General features: G+C 47.4%; 1 protein-coding gene across 1 annotated transcript; it reads right to left on the bottom strand.

Moving 5' to 3' along the window:
* Window positions 1–1,414: 1,414 nt before the first annotated feature.
* ECHDC2 (enoyl-CoA hydratase domain containing 2) lies at window positions 1,415–17,101 on the bottom strand. The gene is made up of 10 exons (XM_066597589.1): window positions 16,925–17,101; window positions 14,961–15,028; window positions 13,183–13,270; window positions 8,603–8,689; window positions 7,005–7,097; window positions 6,859–6,915; window positions 6,586–6,773; window positions 5,514–5,564; window positions 2,513–2,560; window positions 1,415–1,875 (listed from the first exon to the last, which is right to left on the bottom strand). The coding sequence occupies exons 1-10, from the start codon at window positions 17,049–17,051 to the stop codon at window positions 1,798–1,800; spliced, it is 885 nt and encodes a 294-aa protein (XP_066453686.1). The 5' UTR covers window positions 17,052–17,101; the 3' UTR covers window positions 1,415–1,797.
* Window positions 17,102–17,533: the final 432 nt, after the last annotated feature.

The raw sequence follows: 17,533 nt of genomic DNA, 5'->3' as shown, positions 1-17,533 counted from the left end.
TCCCATTTCAAGCCATAGCCGGTCCATGGATAGGCAAGACGCTGTCTCTGCAACCACAGCAAACATCGAGGATTTTGGTATAGATCCGCACCGTATTTCACTCCACTCAATTGCAGGGGTGAAGTGTGCTACTGCTCCACATCAAAATCTGCACCAATGGTGGAAATTCCATGCCAGATCTGTTATGTGTGAGCGCACCCTTTAAATGGGTCTTCCAGTGCCTTTTTTTTTTTTCTTCTTTTATACGAACGTGTTGGCTGCTGCTAAAATCATAAATGACCTAGAAAAAGTGTTGCATGCAGGACTTTTTATTCTCATAGAAGGCCGGGCATCTGAGCGGAAACCAAATGGACACTATAATAGTTAATGGTCTCTGTTCGGTCCCATGGTAGGACTGATCCATTGGGCCGCGGAGATTCCTCTTTTCTGTTCTCTAAATCAAACAGGAAAATGGAATCCCCAACGCAGATGTGACAGCAGCCTAAATAGTGAAGGATCCTGTTGAATGACAACAAGCAGAGATCTTAAACTGGGGAAAGTACATTGGAAATGTTACCTATTGGATTAGACGATATGTCACAGCGGTGTCTTTATTTCTGTTTGGCTGTTCTGTCACGGCAGCACAAAAACAAAGGCAATGCATGTTTGTTTTCCAGCCCATAAAATGTACTGACAGTGTAGCCCTTCAGTTTCTGCGATTTCCGTCTCTATTCAATTTTTCCACACTGGAACAAAAGTTTAGCCTGCTGCGCTTGTTTCCAGTTCAAAACGGGGAATCGAAATGCTTTTCACAGATCACCATTTTATTTATTTGTAACATTGCTTCATCGGCAGTGAATGGAAAGCTGATTAATCCTGTTTTTCGTTTCCGTTGAGCTGCTCTTATAATGGAACAGCTAGCCAGAAACAAAAAGCGCTGGTATGATCCTGTGTAACTTATTTGATGCCCGTCCGTCTGCACCTCGCATGTCCTATTCTTGCCAGTCACTATGGATGGGAATAGGAAATGCAGCTATTCTTTCTTCTCACCCAGACAATCATCGCTGTAGGCCTATAGGCTATAATGGGGCCCTGTGCTGCTCATGCGATATAGAGAAAATATGCCCATGCGAATAAGCCCTCTTGTAGTACTCCTGCGGGGGTCTCGGCTCATGCACTAATAATGATGCTGTCCTCTTAGGTAAAGGTGAACATGTATAAAGGTGGCCATTTATGTTCTGATCCACCAGTCAGATTGTGTAGGGGAAGGAGTTATCGCCACTTCTCAGTAGTACATGTTATAGAGGAAGACCTCTGGAGGTGCCCTGTCCCTCTAGCAGAGCACAGGCTGGTAAGTCACAGCTCTCATAACTTGTACACGGTGTGGATTGTAAAATGTAAGAAAGTATAGGAAAAAAAAAAAAGACACGTCATCTTTATTACGAAAGATATGTTTAGTGTCCCCAGAAACTGCAGCGTGAGATAACATACAATCTTGCCCTTTCCTGTAAGTGATGAAGACCCTTGCCCATCTCCATCGTTCCAGACCTCCAAAAAAGTGATGGAAAAAATAAAAACTCTTCACTGATAATGGTGTGAATCTCAGCCAAGCTCAGCTTACGGTGGGATTTGCTTCTTAAGAGATTTTATGGAAATATCTAAATCATCCTTTCTGGCAGCGGCAGCCATGTTTCATAAGTGTCTAACAATCCAATGTAATCCTTGCAGGGAGTGTGAGGAGGGCAATGTCAATGTTTACTGGCAGCTCTGCCCCGTTAGCCCCTTGTATGGGTGAAGGCTGCAGTAAGTAGAGAGGTTTTACTCCCCTGTGAACCGAGGTGAACGCTTCTCCTGGAAAGCTGCCATTCCTTCTAACCGATCCTTGGTAGGAATAACCTGAAGGACATGAAACCCGTTCGATGAATACAGATCATTACGTTTACCAGACTCCCTCCCTAAAGGCTGCTTACATGAATGCTGCAAATGCTCATGTGATAACGGTGAGCTGCACCCACAATTGTCGGGCACACACCAGAATGCATAAGCGATTTTCGGTTGTGTAAATCTGCAGTGTATTTAAGCGTCCAAAATGTGCTTCCACCCGTGTGAACGGGCCCTTGGGCTGCATGGGCTCTTGGGTGACCGTGATGTGTTCTGCACCAAAACAGTGATCCCATCTACCATAACACGATGGGTACAGGGTGGTGGAAGAGAGATACAGTCCTGCGAGGCTATAGGCGATTATGAACCGGGTTGCAGTAGAATCCATCATATCACCTGCATTCTTCCACCTGACCTAAGATCTCAGCTTCTCCTCACTGATCAGGGACAACGGCCAGGAGATGACCCATGTCCTACATAGAGCTGTTTAATCATTTGTCACACTGTGCTAGAATTGTAGGTGCCATCTAATAACATCTAGACTTTGTACGCCGGAGACATATTGCCACTACTATCAACTGCTCCAAATGCAGAGAGTCTAAGCCCAACATAGAGAATAAATGGCCCAGATGGGTCTATAGTAGAAACTCACCTGTCCATAGCACATCCCCTCTATGGCCATTCCAGAGGCAATGTCCACCTACAGGAAACAAACACCGATAACTGCAAACACTGGGAGCAAAAAGTCTCAACCGAAGTGTAGTGAACAACTTCATTCACTTAGGGCCGGCCCCGTTGTCACTTATCACTTTTGCTGAGCAGCCGTAAATAAAACCATTACCAAATTTTACGTTTTAATTTACTAATAGATGGCCAAGTTTGTTTTCTTAGACATACTTTTAGTGAAGCACATCTTCTTGAGCAACAGTTTGCTTTTTCTATCTAAAGTTGTCAAATTCTGTGCCAATTAATATACAGAGATGTGCAGAAAATGCATCATTTGGCACTGAAAACCACAAGCAAGTATATAAACGGTATAAAACCTTCATGAATTGGTAAAAAAAAAAAAAAAAAAATTGACACATTTTAAAATTTATTTAAATTTAATTAAAAAAAAGAATTCCAACAGCTCCCAGGTGGTTTATACTGCTTACTTATTAGTTTCACATTGAATGGAGCATGTGATGCAATTTTTTTTTGCACACGTCTGTACTGTTCTAGGGGTCAGGGCTCAGATTTCTAATACAGTGTTTCTCCAAAAATAAGAGTGTCTTATATTAATTTTTGATCAAAAAGGTTTAACTTTTTTACATGTATAGCTGCCTGGACACTATTTAAATTGACTTTTTTAATTAACTTAGCAGGGCTTAATTTTGCAGTAGGGCTTATATTTCAAGCATCCTCAAAAAGCCTGAAAAATCAGTTTGCATCCTCAAAAATTCTGGAAAATCATGCTATGTCTTATTTTCAGGGAAACAGGGTATAAAAGCACTACATAAAGGAAGTTCTAAAACTTGTCTGCCTGCAGTCACCACTAGGGGGAGCTTACTACAGATTGAGAGCCATTCACAACTTCCCCTAGTGCTGGAGAAATTTTAGCATTTAACCTCCCTTAGGCCTTAGTCACACGGGCGTTTTTTCACGCGATTTGCGCATCGCATGACGGATGCGCATGCGCAAATCGCGTGACCGGCGCCGAAAAATCGGCCGAAAAATCGCCCGAAAATCTGCTCCTAGCCGCGTTTCATTAGAAACGGGCCGGAGCTGTCCAGCGCATTGCATTCAATGGAGCCGGCAATACAGCCGCCTCCATTGAATGCAAGCGCTGCGGGCGAGTGTGGGATGAATTGTCGGGAAGGGGTTAAATATATAACCCCTTACCTGCAATGCATCCTGAAAAGTGAAAAAATAAAAAAAATGTATGTACTTACCTGCTCCTGGCAGTCGGAGATCCCCGCGGCCGCCCTGCAGTGGGTGTGAAGGGGGTGTGACTCAGGCTTGCCCCTGATTGGCTCAGCGCTGAGCCAATCAGAGGCAAGTCTCAGTCACACCCATTCATGAATTCATGAATGGGTGTGACTGAGATCAGCCTCTGATTGAGCCAATCAGGGGCAAGCCTGAGTCACACCCCCTTCACACCCACTGCAGGACGGCTGCGGGGATCTCAGGCTGCCGGGAGCAGGTGAGTACATCCTTTTTTTTTATTTTTTCACTTTTCAGGATGCATTGCAGGGAAGGGGGTTATATATTTAACGCCTTCCCGACAATTAACCCCGCGCACGCCGGCAGCCCATTGCTTTCAATGGAGCGGCTGTATTGCCGCTCCATTGAATTCAATGGGCAAACATCGTTCTTCTCTGCCACAGCTGGAACAGCTGTGGCAGAGAAGAATGATTTGTCTTCTATATGTTCTCAATGGGGTCGGCGCTGCTGCCGCCGGCCCCATTGAGCGCATATAGAGAAGAGAACAGGAATCGCAGATCGCAGATAGGTGCGATCTGCGATTTCTGTTCTCTAATTTATCGGATGAGCGCATAAAAAGCGCTCATGTGTCCGATACCATTGCAAAGCAATGGTATTAAAAAAATCGCCGGACGCATGCGCAAATCGCGGCAATAAACGCCCGTGTGACTGAGCCCTTAGGGTGCTTAACCACTACCGTTACATTTTCACTGCAAAATTCACAGCGTTTTTTTTTCTCCAGGTGTCTATGGGACTTGTTAATGTTAAAATCGCAACGTGGCAAAAATCACAATTTCGCCACGTTGCGATTTTAACATTACAAGTCCCATAGACACCTGGAGAAAGACGCAGCGAATTTCGCAGTGAAAAAGAATTGTAGTGGGTAGGCACCCTTAGGACGAACAACCTCTGTTTATTCTGTAGGAAAAGGACATCAAGGTTTGGGCCAAACAACTTCAAACAGCTGGAGCTCCACTTTAGTTAGAGCTACCACCATGCTTCTGGTTGGTGGTAGCACTTACAGCTGTTGGCTCTCCAGCCACCATACATCACCTGTCCTGTGAAGCAGTATTAAATGTTTTTAAGAGGTCAATATCAGCCGAGTGTATTATGGACACCTATTTACATCCATAGAACGGATGTGTCTCCCAGCCTGACCGCAGGGTTTGCTGAACCAAACTGGGAGCACAATAGAGACTTATAAATGTTTTGAGTTTGGTTCAATAAACCCCACAGTCAGAGATGAGACATACATCCGTATTACAGATGCAAAAATACGACTGTAATGCGCTCATCTGAAACCGGCTCCCCCTAGTGGTGACTGTAGATGTAGAGGAATAGGAGCTCCATAATGAAAACAAAAAAAATTTGACCTCTTAGGTTTTGCGATGAAGGAAATTAACATTAGTGAAGGACTTTCACAGAATATTCTGCAAGACATCGTAGACAATTCTGCAGGTCTAACTGCGGATCTTGAGGCTGCCATTACTAAAACAGAGACCAAAGCAGCAAGAAACATGGAGGTCGCCAAAGTAGGATCGATCATGTGGTAGTCGCTCCTGGCTGTACAAAACCAGCGGTGTATACTGATCATGACCCCAAGCCAAGAGGTGACAGAGGAGGAGAAGAGGCAAGCAGCGCAAGTCTGGAAAATTGGATATTAGCGGTATGTAAAGTTATGAACTATTTACCTCAATTCCTTTATTCATTGCCAGCTTGGCCATCCTGACAGCAACGGGGGCCTGGAGGAGGAGAAGAGGGGTGAACCACGCAGAACACCACCGAAACGCCTGAAAACCTTTCATTGATGTTTTTTTGGTGAGCAATTAATAATCGTAAATGACCACAAGGCGTAGAGTCGGGCTTCTATCACCTGTGCTGCTTACAAACTGCCAGCAGGTGGCGCAGCAGCTATAGGATGATAATGCTACACTGCCATCGATGGCGCAGAGAGCTGGTGTTGAGTATCAGACTGGCAACTGTTCTAATATTTTAGGCCGGGTTCACATCTGTGTTGGATCCTCCGTTCAGAGGTTCTGTCGCAGAACTGGCACCAAATACCAGAAGAAATAGTGCTGCATGCCAGGCTTTTCCTTCTGGTAAAGTGCCAGACAGCAGAGCGGAAACTGAACGGACCCCATTATTGTCAGAAATCAGGAGCTTCATGGTGGTCCTTGGATGGCTTCACACTACTGTAAGCGTATTTGCATGATGGGCATTGCTTTTTCACACGTGTGCATATTTTACTGTACGTGCAAAAAAAAAAAAAGCTTCCATTGATTTCAATGGGCAATACGCACAAGAATTGGACATGCTGCATTTTTTTCTTGCACGACCGAAACTGGTTTCGAAAGGTGCTCAAAATTTTTTGTGCAGGTGTCAGCCAGGGCCCACTGGGAGATCCCCCAGGTGGACCAGTCTGAGCCTGATAGGGATCCAAACCCAAAGCTTTCCTATACAGCCATGATGAAATTACGTTTGCCTGCAATTACTGCAAAAGGGAGTTTACTGTACAAGTTCAATGTATAAATTGTATGCAGTAAGCTCTGAGGCTCCCCCTAGTGGCTGCAGCAATCAGCTGAAATGTAATCATTTAACTAGACGGAAAAGTCTGGGGAATTTGGACCTCTGTATCCGAAAAAGCTCAGACCCTCCTGACCTTCAGACTACAGAGCTTTAGACTTATGTAGCTTAGAAAAAATACAATGTTCAAAGCTGGACATTCCCTTCAAGAATAAACCATGGCATCACTCAGCATGTTACCTGCGGCAAGATCTCATGGGCCAGTTCCAATGCTTTCTTATATGCGGAGTTCCCCTCTTCATTTTGAGGAACGGCATCATTCACCAGCCCGATCCGGTACGCCTGCGTACCCTCGATCTGTCTCCCAGTAAAGATAAGTTCTTTGGCTAAACCAATTCCAACAAGTCGTGGAAGTCGCTGTGAACCCCCTAAAAAATAGTCAAGGTAAGCCTACAAATACCCCTACATGCCATAAGAATTACCACACTGTGTATTGCTGCTGCGTTCTCTTACCCGCCCCCGGAAGTAGTCCTCTCGTAGTCTCAATCAGCCCCAGTTTAGCTGTGGATGCTGCAAGACAAGCACCAGTCACTTCCAACATGCCCAATAGCAAAGTGACCTGGGCTAATAAAAGCATCATATACATGTTTATCACATACCTGCAATACGGAGGTCGCATGCCAGTGCCAGCTCCAGGCCGCCACCCAGGGCAAATCCATCTACTGCTGCAATTGTGGGCATTGGCAGGGCCGCTGGGCAGAAAGGGAAACAATGGTTTTAATAGACTTTGCAATATAGGACAACACCTAGTGTCTCAGAGTGGGGTAGCTGTAGGGGGTTGCAAAGGTGGGAGTTGCATCTAGTGCCTTGAGGAAGATCAAAAGCCCCACTGCCGTATGTAACCATAGCAGATATTGGAACTGGCGCATGGTTCGTGAGCGCCCCAGAGGTTCAAGTTACACCTCTGATCCCAATGAGTATCCTAACAATTCGGTTGCCAATTACCTAGAGAGGAAGCAGTTGATCGTACCCTTGGCTGTCATACCATCTCAGCAGTCCATACACTATCCTACCGAAAGTAATTGGACCCCTGAACAAGAATCAAAAGTAGTATTTAGTGGTATATTTTCTACTAACGTCCGATGCCCTTCAAGTGGGAGTTCCCTCAATTCATCCTGTAAACATCTGGCGAGTTCTCTCAACGACGCTGTTCATATTTCCTGACTCATCGTTCCAGTTCGTCCCAGAGGTGTTCAGTAGGTTCAGGTAAGGACTCCGTGCAGCCGGTCCAATCACAAACAGCCATATTCTCAAACCACATAAAACAGCTTTGGATTTGTGACACCGCGCGTTGTCTTATGGGAAGTATGGCCGACCATTCCCAGAGTATTACCACTTTGTCAGCAACACGTTATTGTCTAGAATGTCAAGTACACCTTCGTTTTCATGGTTATTGTCACCAACGGACTGAGACCATGCCACGTAAAACATCCCCAGACCATAACAGAACCTCCGCCGTACATGACTGATGGCATTCCCCAGCATCCTCCACACCCAGGTACATCAATGTGATCATTCCATAGAACGTTCTTCCATCGCTCAACTGTCCAATGACGACACTTCTTGCACCACTGTAGACGGGCCGACACATTGTGCTTCCTGATGGACAGCTTGTCTGCAGCGGCGTAACCCGTATATCCAATAGCCTTCAGTTCCCGTCGCAAACTATGGCTGATACCTACAAGGGTCTGAGTCTTATATAGCATGGTTTAGGACACGTGACATGCTAATAACACACAATCCAATCTACTGATGAAGGATTGGGGGGGATCCAATACTTCTGGTAGTATAGTATACACAGGAGTGCATTTAGGTTATGGAGCGGGTCAGGGACAGTTTACATATAGAACTAAGATAAACAGGGGTGTCCAAGAACTTCTGGTAGGATAGTGTACTACATCAGAGTCCTAGGATCAAATTAGGTCTGCATTCAACCTTTGTCAACCACTCATCAGACATTTTGCTGTGGACAGGGGCGTAACTATAGGGGATGCAGAGGAGCAGTTGCACCCGGGCCCAGGAGCCTTAGGGGACCCATAAGGCCTCTCTTCTCCATATAGGGAGCCCAGTACTATGAGTAAAGCATTATAGTTGGGGGCCCTGTTACAGGTTTTGCATTGGGGCCCAGGAGCTTCAAGTTAGACCTCTGGCTGTGGGCCATACTGCCAGCCGCCTGTGATGGACCCGAGGGACTCACCGATTTCACTCATTAACTTTCTCAGACTCTGAACAAACCAAGGCGCTTCATGATTATCCATCTTTGCTCGTTCCTTTAAATCCGCACCTGCGAGGACAATGGAGATCAGTCTAAGGGCTTTATAAAGAAAAATCAGGCCATTATAACGAAACAAACTAGAAGTGTGAAACAGACATCTGCGAAGTCTAATTGGGTGAATCCCTTAAATCACTGCTCCCCAACTCCAGTCCTCAGGGACCGCCAACAGGTCATGTTTTCAGGATTTCCTCAGTGTTACACAGGTGATGTAATTATTGTCAGTGCCTCAGACATTGCCTCAGGTGTTCTTAATTTAGGATATCCTGAAAACATGACCCTTAAATAAAATACCCGCCATCCTCAGGGCTCCCACCCACTAGCGTTTTTTTTCACTGCGAAATTCGCACGTTTTTTTTTTCTACAGGGGGTCTATGGGACTTGTAAAGCTAAAATCGCGATCGCGCAAAATCGCGGTTTTGCGCAATCGCGATTTTAGCTTTACAACTCCCATAGCCCAAAGACCCCTGCAGAAAAAAAAAACGCTGCGAATTTCGCAGTAAAAAAACGCTAGTGGGTGGGAGCCCTCACATTGTGCTGGTGAACCATAAAGCCTTTGGTTCCTGGGTCCCTCTTTTGTCTTCCAAGATGGCAGCAGATGCCCCCTGCATCGATCGCTTGAAACGCTTCACAGGATTGGCTAGTAATGCTCACATCAGAGAGCAGGCATAGCGCATGAGTCCAAGACGTTACCAATGTAGTGTGCGTATTGGGTATCAGAGAAGTACCGTGGCCAAAAAAACCAAAGAAGGGCCAGAGAACTGGTGGATCCACAGCACAGATGGAGAATGGCCGATAACGTTACTCACCCCTCCGGTCCTGGGACAAGCTTTACCTGGGACTGAAGGGTCACGTTAAGGGTGCCCTTACACGCTGCAGTTATCTTCTGTAACTACATGTGGGCCACCACTAATTGCCGGGTGGCAACTGGACTGAACCCTCTAAAGACCGGAGTGTTTCAGTCCTAAAGGACCGGACACTTTTTAGCGATTTTACCCATTGTGGTTTTACGGCCATATTTTTTTTTCCCTGGATTGACACAATTATTTTAGCTGCATTTTCCCCCCATCACATGCAGGACTAGATTTAAAAACTTTTTTTCACAGAAATTTGTGTTCCATTATTTTATTAGTTCTTTGCTTTTAAAATTATTATATTTACATTAAAATAAAGTACAGGAATGGGGGAGGTTTGGCGCATCAGCCCTGGTCAAGGCTTTACGACGCATCAGACTGTCATTTCTCTATGAAAGCACATAAAATCGGGGTAAGTCGGCGCTATACAAAACAACATATAGGAACGAGTTCGCCATTTTGTCTCAGACTTTTTGATACAATGCGCACATGGTGACGGTTTTGGTTGGAGTCAGCAGTTTCTATTTTTCATATATGCTTTTTTTTTTTTTTTTTTTTTTTTTTACTTCTTTTTGTAACTTCTTTTTAACATCTATGTCCCTCATGACGTCATGTAAGACACCACACTTTTCTTTTTCCACACTTTTCCACTGGAGCTGGGCATCCGTAGGAGCCGCATCCATGGGAGTCCCAGTTACAAGGAAAACATCCCCCTGTAGTGATAGTAGTCACTGGCAGAGCTGATCAGGGTCTGCTAGGGCCCTGCAGCTCTGACATGCCAGGGGTTGCCGGCGATCCTGTGATCTAAGGGTCTAATGCAGTCTCTGCACTCACTGAGAGCCTTTAAAGGGGTTTTGTCATTAAAAAAAAATTATCTAAACTTACCTATTCCTTCCCTGTCTGTCTCCTTATCACATCTTCTCCTGGTTGAGCTTCTCCAGTGCCCCAGATCAGCTCACTGCAGGCTGGGCCCAGCTTGTTATGAAGGCTGCTTATCACAAACTCCTTCCTGCTGGGTCAGTGAAGGTCACATCCCTGTGCTGTAGCTTCACTGCCTAGGAAGGAATTGTAATCTATTTCAGAGACAGCTCGCATGAGCAATCTCTGAAGGAGATAGGCAGTCCTCCTGCTGGCCTGTGAGCTGTGACGTAACGTTCATTGGTTGGCAGGCAGAAGAAGGCCAACCAGAGTACGTAACCTCACAGGAAGGGGAGGAATCAGGCAGCTGGAGGTGAAGTGACCCCCGGACTGCAGGAGACAGGAGAAGATAAGGGAGGTGAAGATCTGGTAAGTAGACTGACCCAACCTGCTCCTACTAGATTTTAGGAGCATTAATCCTGCGCCGTATATTTACTATCGGACGGGTTTAAAGCCCAGGACCAAGTGCCATATATTCACGGAGCTTATCCTTAATGGGTTGAAGGGGTATTCCAAGCTTTTACTATTGATGACCTATCCTCGGTGTGGTCTGTCACTTCGGATTCCCACCACTCAGCTGATCCTCTTGCCCGCTCTCCCTGCAGCAGAGTGGGTCATCCCTATTGGTGGTCAGAGCCAGAAGTGTAATAGCCAACTTCATGCCTATTCAAGTTAACGGGAGCGCAGCCTCCTATTATACATCTGGCTCCGACAGCCATGAGGTGCAGGAAGTGCAATGTAAGACTGTAGGAGTGAAGCCCTTATTATATTTCTGCCTTTGACCACCGATGACTACGTCTGGCTGGAAGATCAGATGCCTGGTGAGGATCCAGATCAGCAGACGGCTGCCGATCAACTATTGAGGACTTGTCCCAAGGACAGGCCACTAATAGTAAAAGTCCAGAATACCCTTTTAAATAGTGAGCAGAGATGCTACCTGGGAATTAGCAGATACAGCACATAAATTGCAGCGGGTACTGGCGCCCACAAGATAGGCGATCGCTAGAACCCTGAGGGATCACAAGAACAGGGCGCCTAGAGTCCCCCTAGTGAATGGATGTGCAGATTCATGACCACTGCTCCATCCAAAGTCTATGGAGATCTCTATCAGTCACAGTGAAGGGAATGGCGTAATGGTCACACATGCAGACTGCCACTCCATTCACTAGAAGGATATGGCCAGCACCATTCTCATGATCCCAGAGGTGAGACCCACAGCGAGCAATCACTTATCACCTATCCTAGGTAGGTAATAAAGTGTTTTTGGTGGGAAATTTCTACAAATAAGGAAGATAGAACAATACCTCTGCAGCGCCACCTACTGGATGGCAGCATTCCTTCAAATCTTATTTGCATAAATTACCCAGAGGAGCATGCATGGCATTATAAAAGTCTCCTCACTCACTCCTCAGATGTCTTCTCAAACACCTTCTGGGTGCTCTCCTTGGGGAGAGCTGATGCCCCCCCGACCGACTCACCCCCTAGGTGTCTCCGCACACTTTTTGGGTGCTCTCCTTAAGGAGAGACAACACCCCTCTTGACCCTTTGGTGGGAAAATACCTTTTTAAAAAACCCTGTGTTAGAAAGTCCCCCAAAAATAAACTGACCACAGGATATCACCATCAATCAGCTGCAGAAGAACCCGATATCATGTGTGCAATTACCCTGCAGTGCCTCCGCAGGCAATAAGGAGTATTACATGGAGACTTTTGAAATCAATAGGCTATTCACGTTGTGTAGACACCCCAGAGAGAGGCGAGCTGCCAGTTTTGCACTTTGATAGATACATGTGTACATTGATAGAAGATACAGCACTCACCAGATCATCTCCACCGCAGCAGTGAATAGAAACAAGAAGCAGTTTGAATAATCTATATATTTTACATACAGTATGACTAATGTTGTACCTACAGTGCTTTACCCATCTTGTACTGATCCTCAACGACAACCTATTCTCATCCATTACTACATGGAAAGTTCTACTGCTTTCGAAGTATAAATCTCCCAGCATCCTTTGCTCGTGTCTCCGTAATGCTCGCCCTGGCTTTTTACATTCTGGCAAGTGCAGAGATCATGCGAATACTGTACAGTAATCTGATGCAGGTAAAACTAGCTGCCCGCTACATGACAGGAGCTCAGAAAGACAACAAGGCTGTTGACAGTATACAATTGCAAAAGCAGAACTGTGAATGCAGCTCTGAAGTATAATCCAAGTTGTCTCTCAGAATCAGTACGAGAAAAATAATGCGAAGCTCGGGCCCTTTTAGATGAGCCGATTATCATTTGAAAGAGCGAATATAGACATCATTAGCTCATTCACCAGTGCAGCCCGTTTATACATCGTTAGCGCGTTCAAACGAGAAATCGTTCAGTCGTTCACATTCGCTGTACACGCGACTGAGAAGGACTGAATGAGCGCTGGTTAACCGAACGATTGGTGAACGAGCCGACAATGGTTTTTATGTCTGGATAAAACGAATGATCATTCGCTTTCGCTCATCGGAAGGATTTTTTGACTGATAATCGTTCGTCTAAAGGCGCCTTAATTACGTTTTTGGCAGGTTATAGATATACATAAATGGCGTCTGTGTCTTAATATTGGCATTGTCGCGTTATAAGGTGTTCACCACTAGAGGGCGGCACACAGAGGGCAGATGGCTTCACAGCACGGAGTGGTAGCGACTTCATATACCGCCACGCCGGCTCTGTGCGCTATGAAGAGGTGACACTGACCTGCGCAGAAGACCCCGGGGACTTCGCTCCTGACCACCACCACACGGACACCGCTGTCCTGGCGCAGATGGTCTACGGAATGAAAAAACTGGAGACAGATAGGTTTAATGAGAATAAAAACGGTAACTAAATACTCCGTCTTATATGTTACTAATAATCCATCACCAAGTCCTAAAACAACGGAGAACCCAAGATATAAGAGTAAAGCGGAAGTACAAACACCGCAAAATATAGTAAATACAATCCTAAAACCAAAGTATGTTCTCCGAGCAGCGTGTAGGAGTTGTCGTAGGGCCGGCCTTTTCCCAGAAGGAATTAAATGATTGTTACAAAGTTTTTTGTCATTTTACAACATAAACCTTGTTACCACTACATGCATGGCCTGACGGGCAATCTGCCATGGCAACTGAACGGCACCCCGCGATCTCCATTTAAAGGGTTAACAGCTCCAATGAGCAGCGGGGCTGATCAGAGCTATTGTAAGAAACAGCTGGCACCCACATTGTATGGAGCGGGATTGACCAGTGATCCTCCTCCATACAAACCCCAAACCTCCATGATGTAGGTGTACGTCCTGCAGCGTTAGGGGGTTAAGTACACCCAAGTGACCGCTACCTAGCAGTTCCAAAGACGCAGTCCTGGGTGTTCAGTCAGATCTGATGGCATTCACATCAAGTATTAGGTGTGAGTTATATTCTTTTCCAAAGTATTAGAGGGGGGGTAGTCTTAATGTTGGGCTATTCATTTCCTTGCTCTGTATACACGTCTTACTGCTGTTATCTCTTCCTGTTCCTCTATTGGTCAATCATTTACGTATCCAAGTACAGATCCAAGCGGAGGAAGGTCGAGGTTACCTTCATATACCGCATGCACTAAGGAGCGCACTTCTGTCCTATGTAACTTTGGGCAGCGCCACATCATATGGATTAGTTCCGCAATTTGGGTATTGCATTGCATACCCAAAGAGGAGTATCTCTCACTGCTATATCATACAGGGGTGCCGTATACTCTGTGTGACTCCCTTCATGATAGGGCCCCCAACTTAAGTTGGTTTCACGTCTGCGTCGGAGTTGCAGTCTCAGATCCGCCTCAACATACCGGAATATAGAGGGATACATGCAGCACCGTTTCTTCCGTCCAAATGCCGGGCAGCTGGGCGGAAACTGAACGGACCCCATTATAGTCAATGGAGGCCGTCCGGCGCCACTAAGGACAGTCCTGAGACATTCAGCTGCGGGGATTCCCAAAGCTTTCCCACACCTGGAATGGAGCAAAAAAGGGGAACTGCGGGGGCAAATATGAAGCCACCCTTGATACCTTCACTTCTCCAAACCGCAAGATCTTTTACCTTCCTTAGCTCTGGTACCCCAAGTAGAGGGCGATTCCCCCACCCATGTGAACTAGCGGTGCATGCACAAACACGCACAGTACACTCATACAAAAGTGCGCAGAGGTGAGCGCATTTTTGTGGAGCCGCCCTTGGGGTGCGCTCACACGTCGCCGATTTCCTACGGATCTGGCAGATTTCAGCCTTTCAATTTGAATTCAAATGGGAGGGCGACATCTGCTCCAAAATCTGCAGCGTGTGAACACACCCTTTAATCGCAGTGCGCCCCCTTCAGGATCTGCGGACTTGCATCTTGTACGTCTTCCCCCAAGGGGCGAGAAAATAAGGCGGAGGGGGTGAGGGAATCAGGTGACCCCGCTGCAGCCGCCTCCTTGGAGGTCGGAAGGGAAGACTCCTAGTTGAATATTTGCGTTCTTCTGGCAGTTTGTACCTCGTTAACAAACACTTTGCCCAGCGAGTTGCGCGCCCGAGGCCGGCACATGACGATCTCTGCGATGCCTGGAAGAGAAGAACAAGTCCATGAGGTCATGCTGAGACTTGTAGTCCAACACCAACCATTCCTGCCGTACGAGCCTCAATGGGGGAGAGGAAAATGCATCCTGTGTCATTTTCAAGGTCCCCAAATTCTTTATGGGATCATGAAAAAGTGAAACATTACTTTGCCCGTGTGCACAAAGGGTTAAATTGCAAGTACATAACACGGGTGGCCCGGGTCTGGAAAAATATGGTCTCCACCCATTTAAATAAATAGCGCCACGCTCATCCACAGGTTGTGTTTGGTATTGCAAATCAGCTCCATTAATATGAAAGAGGTTGAAACAAAATGCTGCAGCGAGTCTTTTTTTGGAGATGAAGCCATGTTTTTAATCCTGCACAATCAAATTAAAGGGTTAAAGGGGTTTTCCAGGCAGCCGGGGTTGGAGCAGAAGCCACAGCTCCAATCCCTGTGTAGTGGTCGGCGCTCGTAATTGCAGACTGGGGCCCCACTGATTTCAGTGAAAGTTGTGCCTGTAATTACAAGCGTTGGCCACTACACGGGGTCGGAGCTGTGGCTTCCACTCCCACGACGCTGAGAAATGCTGATGATCGTTCTTGGCTTTGCTTCAAGCTCGGACAAAAGTACAAGTTTTGTTTACAGTTTAACCCAGTTTCATGTGGTTTTTCCATTGAGTTGACCACGAGGGCCGGGGTGGGCCACAGTCCTAAGCCACAGATACCAAAATCCGTGCTGGGGAAGGAGAGGGGGGCAGAGCCCATGTGTGTGCGGCCCTATAAGGGCACGTTTACACGTAGTGGAAATATCACGGAATTTCCGCAGCAGCAAATTCCACAGCATTTACATTTTCAAAACAGGCAATGCCGCCCCACCCCCATCCACTCGGCGATAACCGCTCCCCGCCGTGTTTCGCCTCCATCCGCTGAGTGGCAACCGATCCCCGCCGCGCTCTGCCTCCATCCACTGAGCGACAACCGATCCCCGCCTCCGTCCGCTCAGTGACCATCGATCCCCGTCGCGCTCCGCCTCCTTTCGCTCAGTGACAACCAATCCCCGTCGCGCTCCGCCTCCATCCGCTGAGCGACAACGGATCCCCGCCTCCGTCTGTCGAGCGACCACCGATCCCCGCCGCGCTCCGCCTCCTTCCGCCCAGCGACCACCGATCCCCGCCGCGCTCCGCCTCCTTCCGCCCAGCGACCACCGATCCCCGCCGCGCTCCGCCTCCTTCCGCCCAGCGACCACCGATCCCCACCGCGCTCCGCCTCCTTCCGCCCAGCGACCACCGATCCCCGCCTCCTTCCGCCCAGCGACCACCGATCCCCGCCTCCTTCCGCCCAGCGACCACCGATCCCCGTCTCGCTCCGCCCAGCGACCACCGATCCCCGCCCCGCCTCCTTCCGCCCAGCGACCACCGATCCCCGCCTCCTTCCGCCCAGCGACCACCGATCCCCGCCTCCTTCCGCCCAGCGACCACCGATCCCCGTCTCGCTCCGCTTCCATCCGCCGAGCGATAACCGATCCCCAGCGCGCTTCGATCTGATGTGCGATAACCGATCCCCTCCGCGCTCCGATTCCATCTTCTCGTGATCATCACTCTTGTGTAACAGCGCTCGAACAGTTTTACGCAGGTATAACAATCCTCGTCCGCTCGTTTGCGCCTCGTTACGTGCGACAATGATCGTTTAATCGTTCACATTCACACACACGTCCGCCGGTCCCAGCGCCTCTGTCCAATCAGAGTGTAGAAGCTTGTGGCAATTCATCTATACCACCGTGCAGCCTCTCCCACCCCAGTATAGCGCCCCCTCTGGTAAGGGGGTGATATCTCCTCTATATACAGTGTAATCCCAGCGGCCACACGCGCTCCGCACATCATGTTGCACACCGCCGTCACTCACCCGCATCCCGCCCTTCCAGGTGGGTCACACGGACCTCCTTGTGCCCGGCCGCGGTGCTGAGACCCCTCAACAGCCCCCATTTCAAAGTCCCCCGACCTCCAGTCAGCAGTTGTACTACGCTGCACATTGTAAGAGCCAGCAGTGCGGCACCTAGCGGCCAACCCCGTGAACAACATCGGCTGGGCGGGAAATCCTGCTGATTGACACTTCGAACCAACGCAAATATCCTATAACTTCCTGATTGGCTGTTATACGCTCACTGACAACGCCTTCTTACCTGATTGGTTGTTATGCTGATATTAACTATGCCTTTTTACCTGATTGGTTGTTCTATAGACTTTGACCACACCTTCTTATTTGATTGGTTGTTCTACAGACATTGACCACGCCTTTTTACCTGACTGGTTAATATACAGACATTGATCATACTTTCTTATTTCATTGCTTGTTATACTGACATTGCCCACACACTTTTACCTGATTGGTTGGTCTATAGACGTTGACCACACCTTCTTATTTGATTGGTGGTTCTACAGACTTTGACCACACCTTCTTTCCTGATTGGTTGTTGTACAGACATTAACCGCACCTACTTAAAGCAGGCTGTAT

The sequence above is a fragment of the Eleutherodactylus coqui genome, chromosome 3 (assembly GCF_035609145.1).
Source record: "Eleutherodactylus coqui strain aEleCoq1 chromosome 3, aEleCoq1.hap1, whole genome shotgun sequence".
In the NCBI taxonomy this organism is placed as follows: Eukaryota; Metazoa; Chordata; class Amphibia; order Anura; family Eleutherodactylidae; genus Eleutherodactylus; species Eleutherodactylus coqui.
Note: the sequence above shows the minus strand (reverse complement) of the source record. Positions and strands in the feature narration are given on the sequence as shown.

Bases quoted from the DNA above. Each gene is read 5' to 3' on its own strand.
- ECHDC2 (XM_066597589.1), bottom strand. From the start codon at position 17,051: ATGTGCAGCGTAGTACAACTGCTGACTGGAGGTCGGGGGACTTTGAAA. The intron at 15,029-16,924 runs GTGAGTGACGGC...CTTCTCTTCCAG, and splicing joins CCTGGAAGGGCGGGATGCGG to GCATCGCAGAGATCGTCATG. The intron at 5,565-6,585 runs GTAACATGCTGA...CTCCTCCTCCAG, and splicing joins CCCATGAGATCTTGCCGCAG to GCCCCCGTTGCTGTCAGGAT.